The 27,484-nt window shown below is 35.1% G+C and overlaps 1 protein-coding gene across 2 annotated transcripts in view; it reads right to left on the minus strand.

The window, feature by feature from the left end:
* EPHA3 (EPH receptor A3) overlaps positions 1-27,484 on the minus strand; it is a 364,896-nt gene that overhangs the window by 114,898 nt on the left and 222,514 nt on the right. For both annotated transcript variants that reach the window (XM_032630294.1, XM_032630295.1), the window contains exons 4-5: positions 13,671-13,826; positions 12,651-12,986 (exon numbers count right to left, since the gene is read on the minus strand). In XM_032630294.1, coding sequence (XP_032486185.1) covers positions 12,651-12,986; positions 13,671-13,826 — 492 coding nt within the window. The remainder of the gene's footprint in view (positions 1-12,650; positions 12,987-13,670; positions 13,827-27,484) is intronic.

Below are 27,484 nucleotides of genomic sequence, written 5' to 3' on the forward strand. Positions count from 1 at the left end.
TATAAAAAACCTTTTAGAAAACATTTTAATAGAAGGAAAATGAAACAAGCTCTACTCAGTGAAAGAGAAATAGAGAATTTCTTTCCTTGACATGTTGGAAATTTGCATGAATAGCTGTTAGGTGTACTCCTTCTTAGAGGATATACACACAATTATGCTCCATGGATGGACGAAGATGGACAAACTCTGCCCCAAAACTATATTCAACAACATGATGAACCAAAAAAATAAAAGTACATGATATGCAACATTTTTCTTTAATATGTCTGTAGTGAACATAGTTATTTTGGGGACATTTAAATTTTTCTCTTTTTGGAACTATAGTAAACTTATTAAAATGTACTTAAAAACCAATATCCTAGTGAATAAAAGTAAAAGGTGACCATTTCCTAAGTAATTGCAACACCTTTGTTTTATGTCACAACATGGTCCTTGGTAAAAGTTTATTTTAACTCTTTATCCTGAATGATTGTTAGAATATTCATTTGTCACCTGATTTCTTCTTATATCTCTGTCCATCTCTTTTCTTTAATCTTTGTAGACATTCTTTGCGTGACTATCCCTTTACTATTCTCACCAATCCTTTTTATTTTATGGTTGTCTTTGGGTGTCATCCTAGCCAAAGTCTCAGAAGTATAGCTGAATATAACCAACTGCCTATCAGATATTTCCATTAGACCCTCTCATGGGCACTTCAGTGTTGACACTAAGTCAAGATATATACATACATCTGTGTATGTAATGAAGGAAGAATGGCTTATTATATTGAGAGTTGTTTTACATCACATATGAATTCCAATTTTGAAAGAATTAGAGCCTAAACCAATCACATCAAAGTAGGGTGTTTCAGAGCCTGACTTCATATATTTTAATACTTATTCATATTTTTTTAATTTTAAAAAGGAGTTTCTATTTCTCCCAGATAGAGCAAGATCAGCATGATTATGTTTGAGACAGGGCTCAATAACTTATTTAAGTGCTTCCTTAGTTCCATATACTTTCTCTCATTTTATTTAGTCCTCACAACAATCCGTGTGTGTATTATTGTATCCATATCAAAAAGGATGTAAAGACTCCAGATTAGTCTAAACCCTGTCTTAAATTCATTTTTAAAGAAAATTGGGAAGGAATGCGTAAACAAACCAAATTTAAAAATAAAAAATCTAGTCACCTCACTATTAAGTGGCAACACCTGGATTTACAGTTGGACTTTTGACACTGTCCTTCACCACTCTGCTTTTCAAATGTTGTTGTTTTGCAATCATATTTGTTTCAATTGTAAGTAAATACTGGATTATTTTCCCATGAATACATGATATATTTTGCATCAACTTAGTTCCCTAGAATATGTAACTGGAAGGAAACTTAAAAATTATCCAGTCCAAGTGTTTAATTTCACAAAAGAGATAAAACAATAGCTCTGATAAAAGTGACCTATTCAGAGGCTGAAACCAAAGAGTGGGAGCAGAGAGGAGTATTCCCCTCTGTTGATATGCATTCCAGAACTCTTCCTACTCTGACATACAGACTCTGCTCTGCTCTGACATACTCTGCTCACTACAGACATATTAAAGAAAAATGTTGCATATCATGTACTTTTATTTTTTTGGTTCATCATGTTTTCTAAAAGGTTTTTTATACTTGACATTTGAAATACATTGCCTAATATACCATCACCTCCCAGCAAAGAACCTAGGTTTAAAATATAAGATACAGCCTCCACTTTTTTTTTTTTTTTTTTTTTTTGCGGTACACGGGCCTCTCACTGCCGCGGCCTCTCCTGTTGCTGAGCACAGGACGCGCAGGCTCAGCGGCCATGGCTCATGGGCCCAGCCGCTCCGGGCATGTGGGATCCTCCTGCACCGGGGCACAAACCCGTGTCCCCTACATCGCCAGGTGGACTCTCAACCACTGGGCCACCAGGAAAGCCCCAGCCTCCACTTTAAAGCCATTTCTTGGACAAAATTGTGACAAGACACAGATTTTCTTTCTGCTGGTTTGTTATAATTATTTTTTTCCTACCGGAATGAAAATGAAAGCAATAAGAGGTTAATTCTTAATGATAACAAATTGTCAAGATAAATGCTTTTAAATTAACATTGACTAATAGTAAATGTAACCCTTCAAAGCTACATTAGAAGAGTTTTTATTGTTTGGTTTTGGCAAGAAAGATTTGGGTAAATAACTTCCCAATAAAGCAATTCAGATTTCTTTTTTTATCAACATTGCTCAAATCATGTGAAATTTTGATTTCAGAGAAAAAAATCGTATGATCTGTGTGCCAGGTAGTCACAAATTACATTAATATGGTAACCATCTTTACAGATTTCTTTTTTCAGTCTTATTTATGCAAAGTCATAGGAAAAAGAGTATCCTAACAGTTAAGAGCAGGAACTCTGGAGTTGTGAAATCATGGACAAGACATTTAACCACTCACAGTCATAAAATTATTGTAAGGATTAAATGACATAATTATGTAATAGACTATAGAGCAGTGTTAATCATATCAAGAGGATTTAGATCAGCAATTACTACTGGTGAAATGAGGTAGAAAATGTGAGCTTCCCATTTTTTGGCCTCAGCATTCTTTGGTTTAGTGTGAATATTATAGAATCTCAGGGCCCTAGCACATGGGGATGCCACACATAATAATTCTTTTAATTTGAATACATATCACAACAATTTTATAGCAGATGGCAATAAAGTCCCTTGAGGAAGAGGTGCTTTTTTTTCAATTTGGACAATGGTGTTATATTGATAGGTGCTATATTATAAAGTCAGATTTTTGGGCTATATTATAGTTATTAACAGGGAGATTGTATTTTTGGAGATACTGAAATATAATTAAGAGTTTATAATGAAAGAGTCTGGTTAGTGGTAGTAGGATTTTTGCTTTTAAAATCAGAGCATCTTTTCCTTCTAAATATTTGCATTTATTCCTCAAGTATCTGCACATATTGCAATTATTCCCTAAGGATCTTTTATATTTAACTTAATCCTAGAGGGGTAAAATATATTAAAAGATAAGTTATTGTCTTTAACGTGTTTTGAGACTAAAAACATTCTGCTTGGGAAAAATAATAATAGGAAAGATTTCTATTGAAAAAGTATTTTTTGCTCTTAGAAAGATGCAGGGAATATGGCATAAGTTAGCATTAAATGGCTATTTCTCTCTTCCTAATTTTTATTTTTTAATTGAAGTATAGTCGATTTACAAATGTTTTAGGTGTACAGCAAAGTGACTCAATTATACATATATATATATATACATACACACACATATATATTCTTTTTCAGATTCTTTTCTATTATAAGTTATTACAAGATATTGAATATAGTTCCCTATGCTATACGTTCTTAATACTAAGTGCTTTAGTTAACACCATATTTTCTCCTCTAGCTGGTTGTTGGTATTTCTGTTCTTGTGAGCACTTTAAAGGAGAAGTCAGCAGGAAAAGAATAACCGTAATTCTCCAGACATATGCCTGCTCCGTTCATTTTAATTGTATTGATATTAAAGATCAGAAACGAAACCGGGATGAGAGTTCAATATAGATCCTGGAAACCCCCAAACTATCTCCATTTGCTGGTTTTCCATACAATTGTGGTTTTAAGCTCATATAAAGGTTCTGAATAACTGTCAGGACAATATATGGCTCTGCTTTTGTTCAGCTTATTGCTCATGCTGCAGATATGTGATATGCCTCCATACCAGGGTGTGACGGCTGAAAGGCATCATTAATGTGTTAAATGATGTGGAAGGCTTCAGGCACACTAGGACACATCACTGCAGAGTGATATCCCCAGATGTACAGGTCTCTGCCTTGATTTCAAATAGGAAAGAAAGAAGCTAAATTACCACACAAGCGAAATGCACCAAGAAAATTATAATGTATATATTCACTTGTAATCTCTGGGCCTGATTCAGACCTCATTTGTTTGTTGAAAGAAATAAAGGGTTAAGGCTTCAATTCTTAGGGTTTATTAATCACACAAGTGAAACAACAAGGGGAAGATTCATCAGAATGCCTTACTGTAATCTTATTTCCACTATTTTGTTTGATTTTCATTATATTTTAGCTTTCTGATGTACTACACTGGTGCTACAAAACACCTTCCTTCATGCTCTGAAAGAATGCATGTAGATGCTCTGATGTCTAGTTTACTTCCAGGGTACATAATTATATGTCAGCATACATTTCTAAGGAGACTATATCAATACGTATCTGTAGCTTAATAGCAGATCCTTTTCTAGTTTTATTTTGAAACGTTTGCTTCTTCAGAAATTCTAAAGCCTGCCTGGCTCTCTTTGACATGAGGCATTCCTCTGTCATATCTATAAATGCTGCTTCTAAATCCCAACAGAACAAGGTAGATAGAGGAAATTTATTGCAGAATAAGGAATGAAGAAGATTTTAAAATATCTGCTTTATCAATGTATAAAAATTAGACTGGATTCTAAATGTAGCCAAAGGGCTCTGATAGTTTAAGATTCATTTTAAAAAGTGTGTATTGTTGGGCTTCCCTCGTGGCGCAGTGGTTGAGAGTCCGCCTGCCGATGCAGGGGACACAGGTTTGTGCCCTGATCCGGGAAGATCCCACATGCCGCGGAGCGGCTGGGCCTGTGAGCCATGGCCGCTGAGCCTGCACATCCATGTGTATTGTTTATTCAAGATATATTAAACTATTTTTTTCTACTAATAGATGCTGTTACCTTGTCCTGTGAAATAGCAGGTCACAAAAGTATAGGCAAGTATGCTTTTAGAAGTCCTTTAGAAGAAGTAAATTGATAGGTGTGGTTAAAGATCAAAAAGATGTACTGGTTGATTAAAATTATACCAATAACAAAGTTCTAAACTACAGTCCTAGAATCACAAAAAATAAATAAAACAGGAAAAATTATGACTGGATTTCCAGTTCAATCCCTCATGTGATGGATAGCAATTTTTCACTGGAAGAAAATTAGAGATTTGTCTTTGATCATTAAATTAAGTGAATGATAGAGGCTATTCTGTTTAAAGCCAAGGCTAAGAATGTTTTCCTTATATCAGAAGGCCTCCAAGATGCTATCCTTCTTTGTATAAATTGATGGTTCTTCAACAGGAAATCTAAATAAAATTAAGTCGAGTTCTCTCTTTTTAAAATAATATTATTTACTGGTCATTTTTCAATGGGGTGGCAACTGTGAAACCCTTAGAGAGATATCAAACCCCTGAGAAAGTCCTACCCATAAGTGTTGATTCCCTTTCCCTTCATATTTTTGTATCTGACTTAATTTACAGAAAATGGTTAATTTATTCATTATTGTAGATAAGAACTATATTATAGATAGAAACTGAAGGTAAACAGAACATCCATTTGTTTTTGCCAAAGGGACATCGCAGAATTGACAAAAGTTGACTAATATCTGCAGATAAGATCATAATATGGACAATGCTAATGTCCTGATTTTGATAAATGTATTGAGATTATGTAAGAGAGTGACATTGCTTTAGGAAGTTCGCACTGAAGAGTTTAGGAGTAAAGGGGCGTAATATCTGCAATTTACACTCAGGTGGTTCAGAAAAAAATAATATCTCTATAGAGAAGGCAATGGGGGAGAGTATGATAAAGCGAGTGTGGTAAAATGTTAATTTTTAGGAAATCTGGCTTAAGGTATATACACATATTGTGTACTATGGTACTATTTGCAACACTTTCATATATGTGAACAAATTAAATTTTATGATAAAAACTGTACACATATATGCACAACTCCAATAGGGTAAATTGAAAGAGGAGGGACAGGTCCATTTACTCTAGGGAAGTATAGAGGTCAGGATAATCTTCATAGAGGAAAAAATAAGTTTAAGTGAAACAAGAAAAAAATATTAAAAATGTGCGTGCCTGGATCAAAAATTTCAAGGATTAGGGGTATGTTGAAAAAGGAAATACTGGAGTGATACCAGGACCCAGAGAATGGAGGGACACCTTTTTCAGCTATTATAAATTGAGAGAAACAGAGTGGCATTTACCTAAGTGTCATGCTAAAGTTGTTTGTTTGATTGTAAGACTGCAAGGCAAAAGAATTCTAGGACTGATGGTACTTCAATGTCAACTACCTGGCAATCAAGAATGTAAGTAGGAAAAGACCAAAAATTTCTAAAACTTTTTTTTGTTTGTTTGAATGTATGGCTCAACATTTTTTAAATGCCGTTTTAGACTTGAAAATTATAATTGCAGATAATACGAATACTCATTTAAATCCAATTATGTCATTCTTTCACTATAATTCAGGCATTCACATGTGAAGAATTATACTTATTGACACTGTTCCATGCTCTTTTCAAGATTAAGCTTCTTAAAACAGATTGAATGAGGTTACTCTTCCACTCAATATATGTATTTCCATCCAATATCCCACTATCTAACATACCAGTTGCTTGGTCTTCCTTGCATATCCAACCTGATTTCCTGTTACCCTTTAACAAGATCCATCTCCTCTTCTCAGCCTACCCTTCCTACTACCCAGGAAACTCAATTCCAATATTGTAATATATATACACTTCCTTTTCTTTACTCCTATCTGATTTATTCCTATTTTTCAAAGTACATCTAAACTCTTTTTTCCAAAGGTTTCCCAAAAATCCTTCAACCACCACTTCTTAACTCATTTAATTACATAGTGTCTTCTGCAAGTTTATATGATTTGTATAATTTTTTAAAAATCTATACTTCTATCATAAATTCTTGCATGGCTGGAGCATATATTACATGAACATAAAAGGAGCATTGAAATATACTTGTTGATCCATTAACCCTTTTTACAAATATCTCAGTGGAAAGAAGTTGCTAAGCAGTATGATATTTTGACTTTACTAATTCATTTAAGTTCCAATTCCTTTTTATTTTGGAATCTCAACATAATTAAAAGAGGATTATTATAATTCTTGGTATTATTTATTTATAAATGTTATGACTAAGAACCTTAAAATCTAACACTACGTGTGGAGAAAAAGTATGAAGATCTGAAACAATTCAAAGGAAAAATCAGTAGCATGTGATCACTTCTTAAATGCGGCATATGAACCAAAGATGAATCCAAGTGTCAGAATTTGGTAAACTGAGGAAAGCGGTGGTCTCATTGGTAGGGAGGAAAAAAATAAGGAGAGAAAGTGGTTTGAGGGAGAACGTTTTCTTTTTTGGATGGTGGACATTTCCAATAATCAATCACTCGTTCATTCAATACACTTTTGAGTGAATACAAGGTGCTAGAAAGCCTTGTTCTAAGTCTGAGAACCACAGATGTGAACATCAGACAAGGTCCAGGCCCTTATGAGATCCACACTCTTCCTAACAATTGTATTCATTTTAACAAAAAGGTACAAATAGGATATTATAACTGGTTCTCAGAAGGGCACTTCTGTAGAGTGAGAACAGAAACCAGACTGCACTATGAATGAGAGAACAAAGAGAGAAGTAAGGATTACTTTATGAAAACATCTAATCTTAGACTGAAAATTAGGAGAAAAATAAGATGAAATCATGAAGAGTCAAACAATTTGTAATATGCATACGTGTGTGTATTTAGCATGTGTGTATTGTTGTTGCTTTTATTTAATTATTTGTAACTTCCTCTAAGATGAATAAAAGCCTATGCAACAGAAAAGGCAAAGAAAAAGAGCTGGGAGAGTGTATATCTAAGATGCTAGAAGAGGAAGAGATTTTCTCGACAGCCCACTCTTTAGAGTCAGGAGTCAATGGGAGTTAGTGAGTACAAACAGGACGAATAAGATTTAGAAAAGCCAGTGAGATAGCATTTTCCTTTCCCTCCTAAACTTTATGGTCTTAATAAGTTAGGAGGGTGTAAGAGGAAAAAGTATACTCCTGTGTGTCTCCTCTATGCAATACTTCACTTCTGGTCACCAAATATGTGGGGTTTTCCTCACACCAAGCAATTCTGCAAAACCAGCTGGGTGTCCTATGATTTAATTCAAATCTGATACTAGCTACCTGGAGTTAGCATCACATCCCACAGGTTAGGGCTTAGTCCCATAAGACTTCCCCAACCCCCCCTTCAGATACTAATCTCAAGTCCAGGTTGTTATCTTTGCTTCTGACCCAACAGGTATAAATCGGAGTTTCCCATGACCCCCTCTTAATTAATGTTCAATTAATTTACTAGAGCAGCTCACAGAATTTACAAAAACATTTTACTTACTAGATTTACAGTTTATTATGTAAAAGAATGCAATTCAGAAACAGACAGATGAAGAGATGAATAGGGCAAGGTACTGGGCAGAGAATTTCCATGCTTTCTCCAGACTTGTTGCCTACCAGCGCATCTCCCCAAAAGCTCTCTGAGCCATGTCCTTTGAGCTTTTAAGGAGGCTTCATTACGTAGGCATGATTGATTACATCGTTGACCACTGATGATTAAAATCTATCTCCAGCCCCTCCACCCTACCCAGAGGGGAGGTTGAGGAGTGGAGGGACTAAAAGTTCTTCTAATCACATGGTTTGTTTCCCTGCCACCATCCTTAGGGACTTTCCAAAACTCACTTCATTAACATAAACTCAAATGTGACTGAAAGGGGTTATTATGAATAACAAAATACCCATTATTGCTCTTATCACTTAGGAAATTCTAGGAGTTTTAGGAGCTCTGTGCCATAAACTGGGACCAAGACCAAATATATATTTCTTATTATAAATCACAGTATCACAGAGAGAAAATCATCTGTGTAGAATGAGGGAGTAAAGGATAAGATTAATTATGGGGAAGAGTGGAGATGATAAAGATCTCTTGCAGAATACCCCTAAGAAACCCTGTGATAAATGACTGAGAAGCGAGGACCAAGTTTATTGTAGATGGCATAGGGTACAGTAGATTTTCCCAGCAAATCCCCCCTCTGTCTCCAAGGCAGCATTTCTTTTTGTAGCTATATGGCATGAATCATAGGATGGCAGAAAGAACACAAGAATAGAAGTTGAAAGTGGAGTTGGAGTTGGAAGACATAAGTAGAAGTTTGATCGCTTGATAAAACGTTGAAAAAACTTCTTGGACCTCAGTTTCTGTAAAATGGGCGTGGGGTGGATCTCAAAACTTGAAAGCCCATATATTCTCTACTAGTGGCCCCTCTTCTTGCCTGAGATTGTTACATGCTATAGGATAGTGGAGAAAGGGCAGATTCTATGATGGAAGTTGAGAATAAACAGGGACAAATATTCCACTAGTGGAATGATTTTTCCAGAACTGAAAGTTAAACATACTCATTCAAAGAAGAAAACAAGAAGTAGCAATTTACCCCAAGATATAACGTCACAGATTTTTGTTCTGCAATCTGCAATTCGTTCTGTACATGTTTGACTGATGGATTCATGGATACAATCTTTACGTACAGACCATGTTTTTTATCTCACTGACATACTTTGTGAAAGTATTACGGGCTGGGAACTAACACCCAAATTCACAACATAATCCTCCACAATTTAGAAGGTGCCTTATCGTGTGGTCATCACATGGCTTTTACAATGTAATCAAGAGAAACATCAACAAATTCAATCTCACAAGCTAAATTAAAAGGGACACATTCACATTTCCCCTTTATAACCATGTCAGAGATAGAGAGGAAGGAGGAATTTAAACACCAGGCATCGTATCTGTCATAGCCATATCTTTCTAGACGTCGGGAGCTCATTTCTCAAGGCTACCAGTCCATTAACCTTCACAAGAGCAAAAATAAAGCAAAACAATGAAACACTCTGGAGAAATGGCATTGCTTCTAATCTTGCTTATATATCTTACCATGGGGATTTGAAGATGGAACAAAGACCTCTACCTCCCCAGGCACAAAAATGATACAGACTCCCTGAGATAAATATATAAAATGCCTCATGGTGCATGTTGTAGACATATTTGTGATTTTTCTGAAAAATGAGAGTGGGGTTAGGAAGAGTAGCTGATATCATCCCTGCTGAATCTCTGTCTTTCCCTGTGATTTGTAACTGGGAGGGCCAAAGCATCAACTCCATTTATTTTTCTAAGGTCTTGGCCTGCTCTTGGTTGCCACTTTACCTAGATTCATTCATTGTATATATCTGGAACTATTAGTTTCTTGATAAATGCATTGTCAGAAAGCCAGAGGTCAATGATAAGATAGGAAATAAGGAGTTCTTGCTTGTTTTTATACACTTCTGTTTGACTTAGGAGATAATTATAACACAGATTGATGCTCTTGTTTTAAACAAGGTAGTAAATCAGAGTGAAAGATGGGATTTGGAAAAGCTATTTGCCACATAATTATAACTTCTTAAAATTCTTGTGTTCATTGAATATGAGAAGCTATAATCGTGTGATACGTAGCAATAGCATTACTCATCTTTTTTTTTCTCTCTCATGGAAGACAGTTAAATAAACCTAAGTTACAAATCTTTAAATATTAACTACAAAGTTTAAATATCATTAACTAAAGCGAAACAAAAGCATATGTTGCTTGGTCTGAGATCTAGCTTTAAGTGGGAGAGATTACAGATGCAGTAAGCAAGATTAAAATAATGATTCAGTGCACTTCATTAAAAAGTCTTGTCTTTTCCATAAATAAATTATCACCATGAGACAATGTAAAATTATAAGAATTTCATCAATATAGGAGACTAGAAGAAAAGTGGGAACAAAGGAGGGATGTGGAATCAGAAAGACACATTTAAACATGGACTCTGCCAGGGGTTATATTCAAAATATCTGTCAACTGGCATGCTAGGGACATGGAGCCCTCAAGTTGGAAAAGTTCCCACACAGGGATCTGGAGACCACTCGAGTGCCAGGATTTACCCTTTTGGTTGCTGGATTACGAGAAGAAGGGCGACCTGACAGACTGGTCTGGAGACTCCTCTAATGCCAAGATTTATCCTTTTGATTGCTAGATTATGGGGAAGGAAGTGGGGGGCTTGATATATTGGGTTTAGGGGGCTACCTAGGGTACTTGAGGAATTAACCAGTACAGGTGCATTTCTATACTCACCTTCAGAAGTAACTTTGTCTGCTTCTAACCAGTATGCAAATAAGTACAAAATTTTACTAACCAGCAGAGTCATACTTGTGCATACTTGGTGAATATTAGCCCTGATGACACCTATTAGTTTTGCACCCTTGGTAGTTTAACTAACCTCCCTGAGTCAGCCAAGTGAAAGAAAGAAAGTGGTGAATTTCCTGGCTAGTTATTTGGCTGCTCTAAGACCTCTCCCAGCCGATAGAATTTAGTCATCTCTCCTTTCTCTTTTCTTCTGACATCCAGTATTCACATCCTCAAAGAAAAGAGCGAGTCCCGCTAGAGAGCAGAGGAACTTCCATAATTTAAACCAAATGTAGAAAAGAAGCTGAGTTTATACTCAATTCTAACTTCCAACTCAAGGTTAGCTCTCCTGGGAGCAAATGTGGGAGTCTGTAGTTCTAGCTGAAGTATTTTCAGGGGGCCATCCTGTCTCTTCCTTTTCTCCTTTTTTGGCTCCAATGTTTATTTTCTTGTGTATAAATTATACAATAATATCTCTGAACAATAAATATCTATCAGCTTAATTTTGCACAGCTTTGTTGATTAGAAAACTGTTTTTTACTCATTCATCACAGTTATCACCTTGGAAAAATGACTGTCTTATTTCAAAGGGATATCACTGGCATGTCTCTGTATACTTTGCAAAGTGTAATTCTTCTATATGTTTGAGAGAATCACAACTAAAACCCCATGAATAATTCTGGACACCACACTGTAAAAAAAACCATAGTAAAAAATATCACAAGAATTATCAGAGAACCGAAAAACAAATAGAAGATTTAAGGGGTGACTGAAAAACACAGGATTTACTAACGGTAAATAAAAGAGAAATGTTGTGGATGCAAGATAAAGAAAGGTGAGAAGTTTATTTAAATTTTCTATTCCATATTAAAGGCCCTTTGCTTACAATCTGGCAACACAGTGTTTTCTTTTTAATTAGGAAAAGATTGTCAGTGCAAAATACAGTTGATGAAATCACCATAAAATTTATATCTGGAAATTTTAAAGATCAGTGATTCCAACTGTTTTCCACCAAGACCTCTTTTTACTAAGCTTCTCCTCAATTCCATATTTTTAATTTTTAAATACAAATTGTATCTATTAAATAAAATGTGTTTCTTTTCTTTTATTTTAATTAATAAGAGAGTTTTAACTATCTGAGCTATACTACCCAGAGCTTCTGGGGAGTATAAAATAACTGAATAACTATACACAAAATTTGATATAATTATAACTAAGGTAAAGACATTTATAGTTTTAAATATCGTACATAACCTTTTCCAAGCTAGATTCAATGTCTGTTTAGTTCTTGAAAATACAGAAATGATGCAAGGAGCCCCATAAGTACTATCTCCAGAGCCCCAGATGTTTAAAGATTTCAAATTGGGAAGCAATGGATTAAACTAGCTTAAAATCATCTAACAAATATGATTTATTCTCACTTTGAAGAATTAAATTGAGCTATTTAATGTACCATAACTGTCTAAAAGTAATAAAAAAGAATAACCTGGGGCTCTTTCAAATCTTTTTTTTCCTACCCTTTCTTCCACTCTTTCTGTGAGAACTATTACTTGGCTCTGAGATGGCAGGAGTAGGAAGCATCCAGCATGTACTCACCAGCCTGGTTAGTTGTGATGCTGACTGCAGCAAACTGTCTTGGTGGTGAGCTCAGCTCTGACACCCCATTAATGGCATCAATCTCAAAGGTGTAGTTAGTGTGTGCCAGGAGGTCTGTCACTGTCACCGTGGTGTTGGTGAGTCCATACTGTCGAGGGAGGAAGCGGACATTTGGGCTGCATGGCTCACACTGTTTTACGTTCCACCCACATTTTTTACATATGATGTTGAAGGTAACATCTTTCCGGCCTCCTGTGTCCAGGGGCCAACTCCAGTCCAGGATAACCGAGGTCTCATTTATATTAGATATAACATTTCTCGGTGCAGATGGAGGTCCTGCAAAGTAGTTCAACAAAGATTAATGAGCCTCACTTCTGTTTTCTACTACAAGGGAAATAGATAATTTACAGTGGAACTGAAAGAGGTAAATAACCATCTTGTCTTTATTATATACTTTTAATTCATCCTCAGAGGATCCATGAGATTATAGACACATGGATTCAAGAGTGCTGTCCTCCCCGAGCTACGAAGGGGGGGAGTTTTGACTCCAGGTTGAAGATGCATTCACGAGGTCCAACAAAGGAATTTACCACTAAATTCAATGCCCTTGTGAATAGTTATGAAAACTTTAGTATTAGTTTTATAAATCTTAGTTCTTTTTCTCTATGACCTATGACCAACATATAACAAGAGGGAATAGAAAAGTAAAAATACAAATCCCATGCCTAAACCTCCCTTACCGTGTCAAAATTATGCAAGATCTAAAACAAGATATAGAAAATTTTCTTTCCTTCTGGGTGTCCTGTTGCAGTAAGTGCTTTAAAAACTAATTCATTTTGTGTGATAAATGTTGCATTTGTGGTGAGGCAAGCATGGAGAGTGAAGCAGAGAAAGCTTTTAATTTGCACATGGAGAGCAGAAGGAAATGGGCCAAATGCTTTAAAAAAAAAAACACAATAAGAAGAAGAAAAAAGGAAATAAAACAAACATGGAGGCATGGGTTGCAGCAAAACTACTCACGGGTACAAGCCATGGATGGAGGGTCTTTGTCTGCTCGGAAGTAATTATTCTCACACCTGCAGTTCACTGAACCATCTTCGTGAGTAGAACTGTGAGGTGGGCACTTAGCACACTGCACATTACCATCCGAAGGCTTGTAGAAACCTGGTCGACAAGCTACAAACAAAATTACTCTTTTAAGATTTTGTGATAATTTTGAAAATATATTCTTGACAATACATAAAACAGATTTCAGGAGGCTAGGGCATGCATTCATTATGAATAAAATCTATTTCCTTCTCCCAGAATTCATAGAAGCAAATAATGTGGCCCAATGTAGTTTCTCCACATATACGTTTGTATTTGCACCAAATGTTAAGGGGGAAAAAAAACCCCACAAGATTTAGATTATTTTGGCACTAGAGTGTGATGAAATTTCCATCTCATGTTTTCACAGCTTTACTTGGCATTGGACTATTTGTGGAGAAAATAAAGCAAAGCCATGTCATCATGCAGCCATTCCCTTTTTAAACATGATGCAATGTGTACAGTCTCTGCAGTTAGTACTTAATATAGTACCCACTTGTTTTCTAATTAGTTTCTGTGTGAACAATTTTATCCCCACAAATTGCAAGCAACTGAAGAAAGAAGTCACGGCTTTGTCTATATTTTAAGATTCTTGATACATGGTTCTCCTGAGCTATGATATTTTGTTTGCCCTTGACAGTGTCATTTCCTAACTTCTCTGGTAATGGCCTAAAAGAAAGGTCTTAATTTATTTCCTTGTCTGTATCTCAAATACACAGGGAGGTATAATTTCTATTTAAACTGATATACTTGTGAATTATTACTAGATTAACGCTTTTAAAAATAACTTATCTTCTTTCTTTCCAGTTGTATCTCTGAATGACATTTTTTTTTTAAGCCCAATGAACAGGTTACCAGATATTATTTCAGCTACCCATTTAATATTCACTATCTATTTACAGCTTTTACAGAAATGTCTCCATTATAGTATTTTCATCTAATCTGATATAAAATTTAAAATGCTGTACTGTTTTATTTGGTCCATTTTCATAACTACCGTGAGAACTGAAATCATAGTGAAAACCCTAACAAAAGTCCCTTGACATTCCTTTGAGGAAGGAATTCAGGATCTTAAATTTTTAAGTTTCTTTGGAAGCCAATAATTTCTTAAGTCTCTAAAACTCAACTTCAAAGCTACATTGAGATTTGATGGCTTAAACCACTTAGAGACTAGACCCTACAGACTATGTTTATCACTGAATTCCAAAATTTTTTTATATCAACTTCATATTGTGAATAACAGGTTATTTGCATTCAAATAAAACCTGTGTGAATAAATCTTAACTTTTATAATCACTAAATGTATTTTAAAAGATAACACACTGTATCTATAATAGTGTATCTCCCTACTGAACATATCTTGGGAGATAACACTCCCAAGGAAAATACATTGACAAGACCAACAATTAGAATTACTTAAAATGATAGTAATCATTAATCGAGTCTTGCTGTTTTCAAGTTCTTACTAAGAATGGCTGCTCAATGACCATATTACATTAAATTGAACAACTTTTGGTATCATACTGAGAGCCAGTCAAATAAATTCTATTGCCCTAACCAAACTTGGATTAGGATTATAAACTTCTGAACATTGTCCTTAAGCACTGGTTAGAAAGGTCCACTCATATCTCATGTCATATTGCCTCAGGGGGAAACGGTATAAAGTATAAACAAACTATGCACTTAACTTCTGGTTTCAATTTAGCTCATTATTGAGTGCCTTTAAATTTGCAAGAGGGCATTGCTGAGTCTTTAAAAGATTAAGTTGCAGTGTTCCAATGTACTTTGTTATTTTGTTTGCTTGTAAATTTATCTGTGTTTTTATTTCAGGCTTTTATAGTTTTTACAACATTAGGTATAAAGGTATTCACTAAACACTCAATCACTTTTTGTTAATACTATAAACAGCTATACTATGTGATACTTAAAGACAAGATAGTCACACAATCACTTAGCTACAGCACCACAGCACAGAATTTCTGATAGTATTGAAAGTAGCTATAGTTATTAAGCCTAGAAGTTAAGAATGTGACTTGAATTAGTAACCAGACTTTAATTATGAGTAAATAATAACCTTAGAGATGAGAAGAGTAAAAGACAGGTAGGCACATATACATGCAGTTGAATAAATATCTGTCAATCATCTACTTTTGTTCAGTCTCCTCGTTAGTCTTAAAGATACAAATGTCCCTAATTCTGTCCATCCCAAAAAGGCCCTTGAAATTTGAAAGCAGGCAACAGAAATTTAACACAGGCCACATGGAGCAAGCACTCCATTCTGATTGATCTGTTGGAAGAAATACACAGAAGGACTCCCATTTGAGAAAGATTAAGACAGTACAAGTTGGCCTGTAAGAAGCATAATTAAATACACAAATAGATCAACATGAAAAGACAAACTGTTAACTAGAGGAATGTGGTGGGTACTGTTGGTTACATACTCAATATCTCAGTCCTGCTTCCTGTTTGCTAATAGAATCCTGATTTTGTTCAGAACTGCATTCTGCCAAGTACTCCCTAAGTCAGATCATTGCAAATAGGGGTGGATGGCCAAAGTTATGGCCAAAGAGATGGCTAAAGAGATACAAACAGAAGTCTGATTAAAGTCTTTGGGATACCTTGCATTAATTATGGGCGTAATGACTTACAGGAGACACTAAGTTAAAGGTCAAGAAAATCAGAGAGATGTGTACCCTGCTCTTGTTGACCCAGCAAGCACCAATCTCAGGATTTCTTAACCTTTTTTTTTTTTTTTTGCGGTACACTTGTCTCTCACTCTTGTGGCCTCTCCCGTTGCAGAGCACAGGCTCTGGATGCACAGGCTCAGTGGCCATGGCTCACGGGCCTAGCCGCTCTGCGGCATGTGGGATCTTCTCAGACCGGGGCATGAACCCGTGTCCCCTGCATCGGCAGGCGGACTCTCAACCACTGCGCCACCAGGGAAGCCCAGGATTTCTTATAATGTCAGAAAAGTAACACCTTGTTTGTTTAAGTCACTGTAGTCAAGTTTTCTTTTACTTGCAGCAGAAAGCATTTCTAAATGATAAAAAAGACAAAGAGAATTCAGTTGAGATGTATTAATTATATAGAATAGCTTAATGGAGCTAAAAAGATCCTAAGAAAACCCAGTGGTCAGTTTGTGTGTTTTACGTCTGAAAATCCAGGATGTTACGTGACACACAGTTAGGGATAGGCTCTACTCTGCATCTTCTGGCACCTGATAGCTAGCTGATAGGATTTAATCACCAATTAACAGATATTCATTGAATGCTAACTCTATCCTGAGTACAATGCTAGTTTCTATGGTAATATCCTAAATTTGGTCGACACTTTTTATAAAGGACTTTCAAATATACCATCTCGGGCTTCCCTGGTGGCGCAGTGGTTGAGAGTCCGCCTGCCGATGCAGGGGACACGGGTTCGTGACCTGGTCCGGGAAGATCCCACATGCCGCGGAGCGGCTGGGCCCATGAGCCATGGCCGCTGAGCCTGTGCATCCAGAGCCTGTGCTCCGCAACGGGAGAGGCCACAACGGTGAGAGGCCCGCGTTCCGCAACAACAACAACAACAACAAAAATATATATATATATACCATCTCAATTAAATCTCACAACAGTTCTATTGAAATAATCAAGGTAGATATTAATTTTCTTAAATGAACAATTGAAGCACAAACAGAATGCCCAAGATAACAAAGAAATTCATAGTCCAAATAAGCAAGAAAATGTCTGCTTTTAATTTTATGTAAATCACTCATTAAAAGCAAATCATTTTCCTACCAATTCTAAGCTGTTGGTATGCCATTGAAGAATAGTCATCTAAAAAATTTAATGCAACACATTTAAATAAACACATGCAAGTCTTTTTTCATCTATTCCTAGTTAAGTCACCATTTCAGAAAGGCTGATGTTCTCTTGTATTGTCCAGGATTTTCTATCTATTTGAGGTGTAACATTGTTATGGGCAGATGAGCAATTGAAATTTTGTTGGAAGGGCAGAGGTTGTCTGTCAATTTTAAGAATAGGGTGACCCCACTATATGTGGGAGCCATACAAGTAAATTTTCTTTTTCTTGATACAAACAAAATCTCTAAATCCTCGACTCATATTGTTCAACAAATTTGAGAATATGACTGAAAAGTTTGTATTCACTAATAAAATTATTATACTAGTAAGAAACACTATCTTTAAATGTATAAGGGGAAGTTCTTTATATATTTACTTCAAACTTTTTCCCACCAATAAATAATCTCCCTCCCTTGCAATAAATCATCTTGTACTGAAATACCTATCCTTTTGTTATATCTTCTTCATTCTTAAAAAAATCCTCATGGAAAAATTTGAAACTCTACCTCTACGGGGCATTAGTACTCGTGTTTTATTATCTTTGCTTACGGTAGCAGAAGCAATGATTGTAATTTAAAAGTATCTCCTTCCCTTCCTTGAATATAAAACTGCTAATATAACAGTGTGCACATTTCTCTCCTTATGCATTACGTTAGAGAATGAGAAGGTTCAGCATACGAAAAGTAAAACCCAGGTAATAAGTAGAAAGTGGATATGTTAATGTGTCTTCTTACTTAAAGGAAGTCTTTGTCAACTTATTACAGAATATCAAAGAACAGAGAACATGCAAGAAAGGTAAACAAATTAATACTAATTCAGGTTTATCCAGCTTTAAGTTTAAAAACAACAAACAAACAAACTTCTGCTATATACTTAAGGCTTTCCCGGTGTTGGCCAGCTAGAAAGCAATACTTAACTAAGGTGGAAATGCACATACTCAAAGCCTGCTGCCAAAATGACAGAATTCTGATTTACATCTTTCCTCCCATAACCCAGTAGTACATGTTCTTGTCAGTCAAACACTGGTAGAATTATTCATAGATTTCTACCTCAGGGTAGTAAAACCAAAGAGTGATTAAACAGTGTAAGATCTTTTAAGTGGAGGCAAACTGCTGCCCCTTTTTGGGTCCCAGAGACGTTTTATCCCCTTGCTGTTATGGAGATTTTTGAACTAGTTAATTGTGGCAGGAACTCTGGGCTTTGAATAAGCAAAGTAGGAATGATACACGAAACTAAATTAACCATTAAAAATGGGATGTAGCACCTCCTCAAATCCTACTGGATATCATCATGGATTTACTAGGAATCAGACTTGTTCATGTAATGTTTGGATTTCATTTATTCACTTTCAAAAACCAAACATGTACTGATCTCCTAAGATGACCTAGACATTTTATTGTGTCCAGTCACAGTGATAAAATTCACAATCCTAGCTTTAAACAGGAGACCAATTAATTCCATATGGTGCCGTTATTTTAGAAATGGATCTTCTCACTTGAGAATGTAAGTGCTAAGACACTTTGCAACACAACAGTTTTAAGTAATCTTCACCAAGAAATTTCCTAATTTCACTTCTCTATATCCCAACTCTTCAAGGTTTTCAGCATCTTACGGGAAGACCACTAGACTGGGAAAGAGGAAACGTAGGTTTTGATCTAGTTTTTTCTACTAAATAGGTATTATCTCAAAGTCACTGACCAGGTGTCTTCCAGTTTTTATGAGGTAGTTGGGATAGTGGCTTCCTCTTCTAAAATAAGTCTGAAGATTCATTTTTAGTTATTATTATCTGTTCCCAGGTTAGATCCTGAGCAATATAGAGATACGAGTTTTTTCTTATTCATTTTGCATGCTCTGTGTCCAGCACATTGCCCAGCACCTAGCAGTTGATGAAATACATTTTTTAAATGAATAATTAACTTGTAACCAATTGTCCTCTCTGGATTTCAATTTCTTCATTTATCAAATGATGGTTATCAACTATCTTGTCTCTTAATACTCTTCAACCTAGACACTTTAAAAGGTTAATGCTTCATGTACCAAAATTTGTAGGATTCCTGGAACTTTCTAAGTAGAAAAAATTAGAAAAAGCATCTTCACTTTCATCCGTGATTTAAGCCATTGAAATTACAAAATCACGTAGGGCAACAAGACAAAGAAAAGAGGCTCTCTTCTGATTTAAAAGAAATATACTTGAATCAAGAAATGACAGGTTTTTGCCCTTCTCAGTGTTTTTCTATATCAGAGCAGTATATATTCAAAGGGTATGTGGATTTCATGATTGGACGGATTGAATGATAAATTCACCGCCAAGCAAATAATTCCCTATTATTATATTTTCATCTTACCCAGTAGCATAATAGAACTATGTTTCATTATATTCTTCCTTTTATGTATATTTTAGATAGACTAGAATGTTTAAAAGCTGGGAAATCTTATAGGAATAAATAAAAAACTAAAATATCGATATTAATTATTATTTTAAATTTTTTAAAATGTAGGAAGGTGTGATTTTCTTTTTCTAACAGTAAGGAAAACTAGCACGATACTGAAAATACAGTTTAAAAGACAAAACATTTTCCTTCTGTTAGTCTGAAGTGAGGTTTTATTTGTCTTTTTCTTGTTAATCTACCTTTTAGTTCCTCGATTTTAAGTGCCCAGTTAGTGAGAGTATGCATGTTCATTTACTAAGCGAACCCCAAAACTTATTGAAAAAGCCCCAGGATGGGCCACAGTAGAACAAAAATGAAGAAGCTCTTGCCAAATGTTAATTTTCTATTGAGAACACTAAAAATATGAATAAAATAAGAGAAGGAAGCCAAAATAATACCAATTTGTAATAAATGAATTAGAAATATTTTGGGAATCTGCTGATTCCATATTTATAAAGAAGAGTAAAACAGGAACTAAATACTATGGGTCAGTAGTGAGATAAAATAACAAACTACCAGCTTTGGAAAAATATAAAGAAAAAAAGTATGAAATAGGGAGTATTATGAGCACTAGCTATACAATGAATAATAATTATAAAAAAGCTTCCAGATAGAATCTTGACCTCATTCCCAAAGCACATAGCACACTTTTCCTCTAAGATGTAATTGATGGGCTTGAGTTATGCTGATACAGAGAATGGGTAAAGTTACCATAGTGAAAGGAAAACAAATGCACTTAGTAAACCATGGTGGCTACTGTTGAAAGAAAGTAGACAGCTTTTCAATTGCAAAGTGAATTTTGTCTCCAGTTGGCTAATGTGGTTGACTTTTAAGAGAAAACATGGTACTAATTAAGGGTTAAAAGGCTCATTTCAATTTGAATCAACTTTAAATTAAAAAATAAAGCTGTTGGTAAATAGGGTCTTTTTAGTATTCAGACCTGAGCTCTATACACACAGGGCTATATTATCAATTCCCAGCCATAAACACAAACTAATGACCAGAACCAGCACTGACTAAACAGATGATTTCCTGGCCTTGCAGTTCCAGGCCTGAAAGGGTCTATTTGCCAGTACAAGGTCAAAGCAACTGTTTATTCCCAAAATGAGCTGTACTCCACAATCTTACAGGAACTCTATTCTTTGCCATTTGAATAGAGGTACAATGCTTTGAGGCAAGGCAGAGGCATTTCAATACACTGGTAGTGGCTAAGTTCAGTCATTAAACCCTGCCTGCAATGTGCAGCATTTACAAAGTGATCAAGTGTTTCCTTCTTCTGTTCCTTCACTGTTCAATAAAAAAGGCCTAAGGCAAAATGCCACCATACTATTACACACAACAGAATCAATCACAATCTAGTGTGGCTCAAAGATAGCTTAGTAACAAGACTTTATTGCATTTGTTGTTGTTCCATCAGATTTAGCAAGACAGGTGCCAGTAACACTGAAATATGTTCAATGCATGTTCACCACCAAGAGAATGTTAAAAGAGACCCTGGTCCTAAGGACGCTGTGTTTTGCCAGCTTTTCAGTTGTCTTCTACTTTCAAGGAAGAACGGTGTGCTTTAGGAGTAGGACTAGTTGAGTTTTTCAATTCTTAATTATCAATGCCCAGAGAATGAGACCAATTAATAAAATTTACAAATTCATAGAAACATGTATGCTATGAGCAGGTAAATACTAAAACTGGGAGGGAGGAGGGGAGGTGGGGGAGGGAGGGAGGGAGAGAGAGAGAGAGAGACCGATAATGAAAGAGAGAATCATTTTTATGGGATATTATTGTGGTGAACATAAAATGCATAGGACCCAAACCTATACTCAGAATATATTGAGAGACAGCCTGGAAAAGCTTTTGAGAATAGTGCCAGAAGTTTTCTTTAGAGCAGAATAGCATTGGAATGTTTAAGAAAACCATTCCTTGGAAGGGATTTTGGAGGAGGTAAATCACTTCCATGTCAAAATAAGCCCTACTATGGATTAGCATTTTCTGGACTACACTGGAAATATAGCTAGAGCTTGGAGAGGTCAGCAGTCCAATACTCACCTTTATAAGTCAATTTTAGGAGAATAGAATTGCCATCATAGATTCATAGTCACCCAGATTAGAGTTTGAGATACAAGTCATGAAAACTTCAGATGCTCTTTCCAAGGATCTATTGTACATGAATGCATAAAGAACAACCAGGTCCTCTGTATGTTTATATGCACAAAGATATATGAACAATGCTATTTATAATATTGGCAAATTAGAAAGAATATAATGCCTCAAATTAGAAAGGTGGTTAAACTATGCTATGTTCATACAATTCCATATATAAATTATGCTATTCTCATACATTTATGAGACACATTATGTCTCACTCAGAAAGATGCTCATAATATTTTATGGTAAAAAAGCAGAATAAAACAATGTGTATGCAATCCTTTTATTGTTTATATTTTTTGCTTATTAATATATCACTTATCTAATGAAAAACTTAAAAATATTAAAGTCTTAGAATTATAAAGATTGCACATACACACACAAAAGAATCAAAACACTATAGTTAATGAACATAGTGTGTGTGTGTGTGTGTGTAATTTGACCTTTAGGTGCATATCACGTAAGTGCAAAACTAAATGTGTACTGTATGTGGGGCCTAAATCTACACATCTATATTACTCTCTCTCACTCTCTTTTCCTACACACACACACACACATCACAGTTTTGATTAGCTCTTGCTTCTATTATACTGGTCAAGGAGTTTCATTTTTCTTCTCTCTCTTCTTTAAAAAAGCAACATAGGGGAAAATTATGGTTGACTGCAAATGTTGATAGCCCCACTAATGTGAATTTCACACTTTTGATCTCAAGTAATTCTATCTCCACTTGGGAAAATTTACATAGAAAATAGCACAATTTAAAAAATCCAGGATTTAAATGAAAACCTATAAAATGTGGAAAACTCAGAGGAAAAGAATTCTGTAAACACTGTAAGACACATTGCAAAAATATTTGCTCTCTTAGCTACATTGTTAATGATCCACTCTCTAAAAAAAAACAGAGAGCCATCTAGAATTTTGTGGAATGATGACATTATTGTATTTAAATCAGCTTTATATTTTAGGCAAGTTTATTTTTAAATAATGTCACTTTCTATTCTGAGGAAATAGCTCTGCAACTTTCAAATGTATACCTTAACAATTCTTATAATCCTATCACCTTTCCATTCCATTTTTATTGTTAAATTTATGAAAATGACTATTTGATAATTTCTGGTTAGAAAGCAAATGGATTTAAAATAAACCTCTAATGTGCCTTTTATACACTGAGCATTCACTTTATAATCACAAAATATTACCAACTAGGAGAAGTCTGCAATTTAAAAGTATTCAATATTTGCTTTGAGTTACTTCATGGCTAACAGCAATGTATAAGGTAATATAGAAAAAAAATGAGCTAATATAATTCTAGGATCTCTTTTAATTTATTTTTATGCTTTTGGGAAATACTTGCTCCAAAATAGAAAGGGGATTAATATTCAAAGCATTCTGAAATTCACTTCCTTAAATGTGTAAGAATGGATTTCACAAGGAAAATAAAAAACTATTAAATTAGATGCCCATTGGATCAGCACAATCATTAGCTGAATGAGTGTTTCAAAAAACCTTAAACCAATCATTTATTTTGAAACTATTAAGGAAGACACAAACATTCATAATTGTGTAGAACAGTATGTTTATAAATTTGAATTTCACCTAAAATTAATTCCATCTTATTCAAGAAAAAATATTTTTCTATTTGCACAAGAAGGGCAGTTGCCACAGAAATAGAGAGTAGTCTTTAATGGTGTTATGAAAATAAAATGCAACAGGCTTGAATACCTTAAAATGGTTAATTTCTAAATATAGAGATGAACATTTTTTTCATAGTTATGACTATTATCCTCGAACATTACATTCAACTTGGAAGACAGATGCATTGCAACAAAAAGACTAAAGGGCTTCCCTGGTGGCACAGTGGTTGAGAGTCCGCCTGCCGATGCAGGGGACCCGGGTTCGTGCCCCGGTCCGGGAGGATCCCACATACCGCGGAGCGGCTGGGCCCGTGAGCCACGGCCGCTGAGCCTGCGCGTCCGGAGCCTGTGCTCCACAACGGGAGAGGCCACAACAGTGAGAGGCCCGCGTACCCAAAAAAAAAAAAAAAAAAAAAAAAAAAAAAAAGACTAAAAAGGTTAAATCCATCTGAGAGGAGGAGAGAATTAAAGGGCAGAAAGAATGGGAGAAAATATAGAGGCAATATTAAAATGCATTGCTTACAGTTGGCAAGTATATACCACTTAATACAAATAACTGGGACACAAGAGTTTGGAACATAAGGAGTAAAAACAACTGCAGGAAGATGTCTGCTGCTTTCATTCACTCTGGTCATCTCAGATAACTTCAGATTTGGTAAGCTGTGCTCAGTGTTGCTATCCTTGAAGTAGTGGATAGGAGAGAGAGGGAGAGAGAGAGGCAGGATGGAAGGACAGAGAGAGGAAGGAGTGGGAGGGAAAAAAGAATGGATGTGTCTTTGTGTGTGTTAAAATAGCCACAAGTAGTGTGTGTGTGTCTTGTCTGCAGCAGGTGTGTGTGTTTCTCTAATTTAGACCGCTGTGTGCATTCTGCAAGTGTTTCTTCAGGGCAGAGATCATTACATTCCACCCACTCTCTGGAATAACTGTTTAAGATTTTGTTAACTGACTTTGGAAATTCATTCAAGATAACTGTTTGTCTTCTTATATTCTGCAGAGTTAGGGGTTTAGATCTTGTACACGAGGCTAGAGAGGTGAGGGATTGGGAAGGAAATTGGGCATTGAGTCATATCTTATCCCAGCAGCCTTTGAAAAGCCAGGCAGATTGCATTACCTGCTTGCATCACCTTCCCCAGATCTAGCTACCTGAAGAGAACACCTCACCTCTTTGTAATATAATAAATATCATTTACTGAAAATCCCCTCCATGTCAAGCACTACACTTCTGTTTCATCTCTGTACTTACAAAAACCATGTGAGACAGGTATTTTCTGTTTTTCCTGAGGAGATGATTGAAGTTTAATGATATTAAGTGCATTAGCTGCTTACCCCACTATTTTAAATGTTGTAACCAGAAATTATACCCAAGTCTGAGGGATTGCTAGACACAGATATGTATGTGTTTCTGTTTCCATTGTCTTCTCATTATGTAAAACTTAAAAGTGATAACTAATAAAGAACTGACAATGGATCCATCACCCTAAAATTAATGTAACAAATTTATATAGTATGACTATAAAAATATTAGACAGATCTTACTGGCACAAGGAAAATAGATTACCTCATTTTCTTGCAGTAACCGTTTGCCAATAGTAATTTTTTTCAACAATATCTCAAGCCTACGTCTAGCAAGATGAATGGCTCTGATGGAAGGAAATTCTATTCATAATGAACAGAAAATGCTTAACTGTTGTAGGTCTGTTCGAAAGGTATTTGTGAGCTAGATTTCTGTGCAGGGGAATCTGCCTGCTTATCATAGATTGGATTTTCTACTTTCTCTTTGTTACCAGCTGAAACAAGGAACTTTATTTTGTAGTGGGGGAAAAGCATACCATAAACAGTTTCTAATCAAAAACAAAAAGGGCTAATGCCATTTCACTTTACGGTGTAATTTATTAGTCTGTTAGACATAAAGAATTCTCAAGTAGCCTAGGAAAATACAGTATTCAACTTTATATATCATATAGGTGTTTTTCACTAAAAAATTACATTGTATTTGGAGTTCTTCAAAGTATCTACTGAAGAGTAAATACTTAGGATACTAACAAGAGTTAAACAAAATAGCAACTTTCCCAAGACTGGGGGAGATTTGATGCACTTCAGAAGAGGTGCTTAGATCAGACAGAAAAAGACAAATATCACATGATATCACTTACATGTGGAATCTAAAAAAAAATGACACAAATGAACTTATTGACAAAACAGAAATAGAAAGGGGATAGCTGGGGTGGTGGGGAGAGATTAAATTAGGAGTTTGGGATTGACATATACAGACTACTGTATAAAAAATAGGTTAAAAAGTAAATCCTTGTTAGGACCTACTATCTTGTAATAATCTATAATGGAAAAGAATCTGAAAAAGAACACATATATATATGTATAACTGAACTACTTTACTGTACACTTGAAATTAACACAACATGTAAATTAACTATACTTCAATAAATAAAAATTAAAAAAAGAAAAGATGCCTAGAAAAGGCCTTAGCACTCTCCCCAATCTGTACTTGTCACTCTGATTATATATTCAGCACAACTAAGTAACAACTGATTTTAAAACCAATAAATTTTTTATTAATTAGGACCAGAAAATAGCACATTTAAAATGCCTTAACATAACTTATAACCTCGGGATCCATACAATTTTCCTTCTGAGGAATCTTGGTTCACAGTACTTTCAATTTATTTGATGATAATATAGTAGGAAGCTATATCTAAAAAAAGGAGAATAAACTGTGTGACTACATAAATTTAATTTCATGTTCAGTAATATCTGAAATAATCCAAACTCATAGTCCAGTTCTCATTTTTGATTGCCTTCACATTTAACCATGTGTGCACTTATAGGACTGAGAAAATTGCCACTACCTGAAATCCTTTTCTCAAAACCGTGCTTAACTCAGTTGACAAGTGATATATCTCGCAAGGCAATAGAGTTACTAGACCTACATATAAACTACATGCTGAAGGTTTGACCCTGTTTTTATAAAACACATGTGTAAAAAACATTTTACCCTTTAAAACTCAACTCCTATTATATTACTGTGGTGTGACAGCTAAGATAATGAGCACCTAGAATGCTTGGCTCATGAAAAGTGACCAACAAATGCAGTAAATTTTGAGAGAATAATGGAAGCTTTCTCCTTCTCTCCATAGCAGTGTCCCATTATAATATTTCCCATGCCCAATTACTAGGTTTAACCAATCCTAAACATCTTAGTAGACCAAATTTCCCTTTAAAGAATCAGTCTCATGCAATGACTCAATCATGAAGTTCCATAATGCAAATGTAGGAAGAAGACAAGACAATTAAAAAATATATATGTATGTGTTCCATTAGGTGCTAAATGCAGAATATATAATATATGTAAGATATACATAATATAAAATCTTATATATATGATTAATGATAAATCATATTTTAAAACTAGAAATAAAGAAGACTAGGCATCTCTCCAGTTTCTCCTAAACATTTCTTTTAAAGAAATTCTTCAATTACATTTAAGCAACTATCTCCAGGATAAAAAAAAACATATGAGGTCTATTTACTAAAGAAACTTAATTTCCTGAATGAACATTTTAACCTAGAAGAGAAAAGGTGTACGTGAATTTCCAATTGAGTAACAATAATGATTACAATATGTACACCATCTAACCTTAAAAGTGAAATCTATCATCTTCTGTGATATGTACAAAGCACTA

This window comes from Phocoena sinus, chromosome 4 (assembly GCF_008692025.1).
Source record: "Phocoena sinus isolate mPhoSin1 chromosome 4, mPhoSin1.pri, whole genome shotgun sequence".
Taxonomy (NCBI): domain Eukaryota; kingdom Metazoa; phylum Chordata; class Mammalia; order Artiodactyla; family Phocoenidae; genus Phocoena; species Phocoena sinus.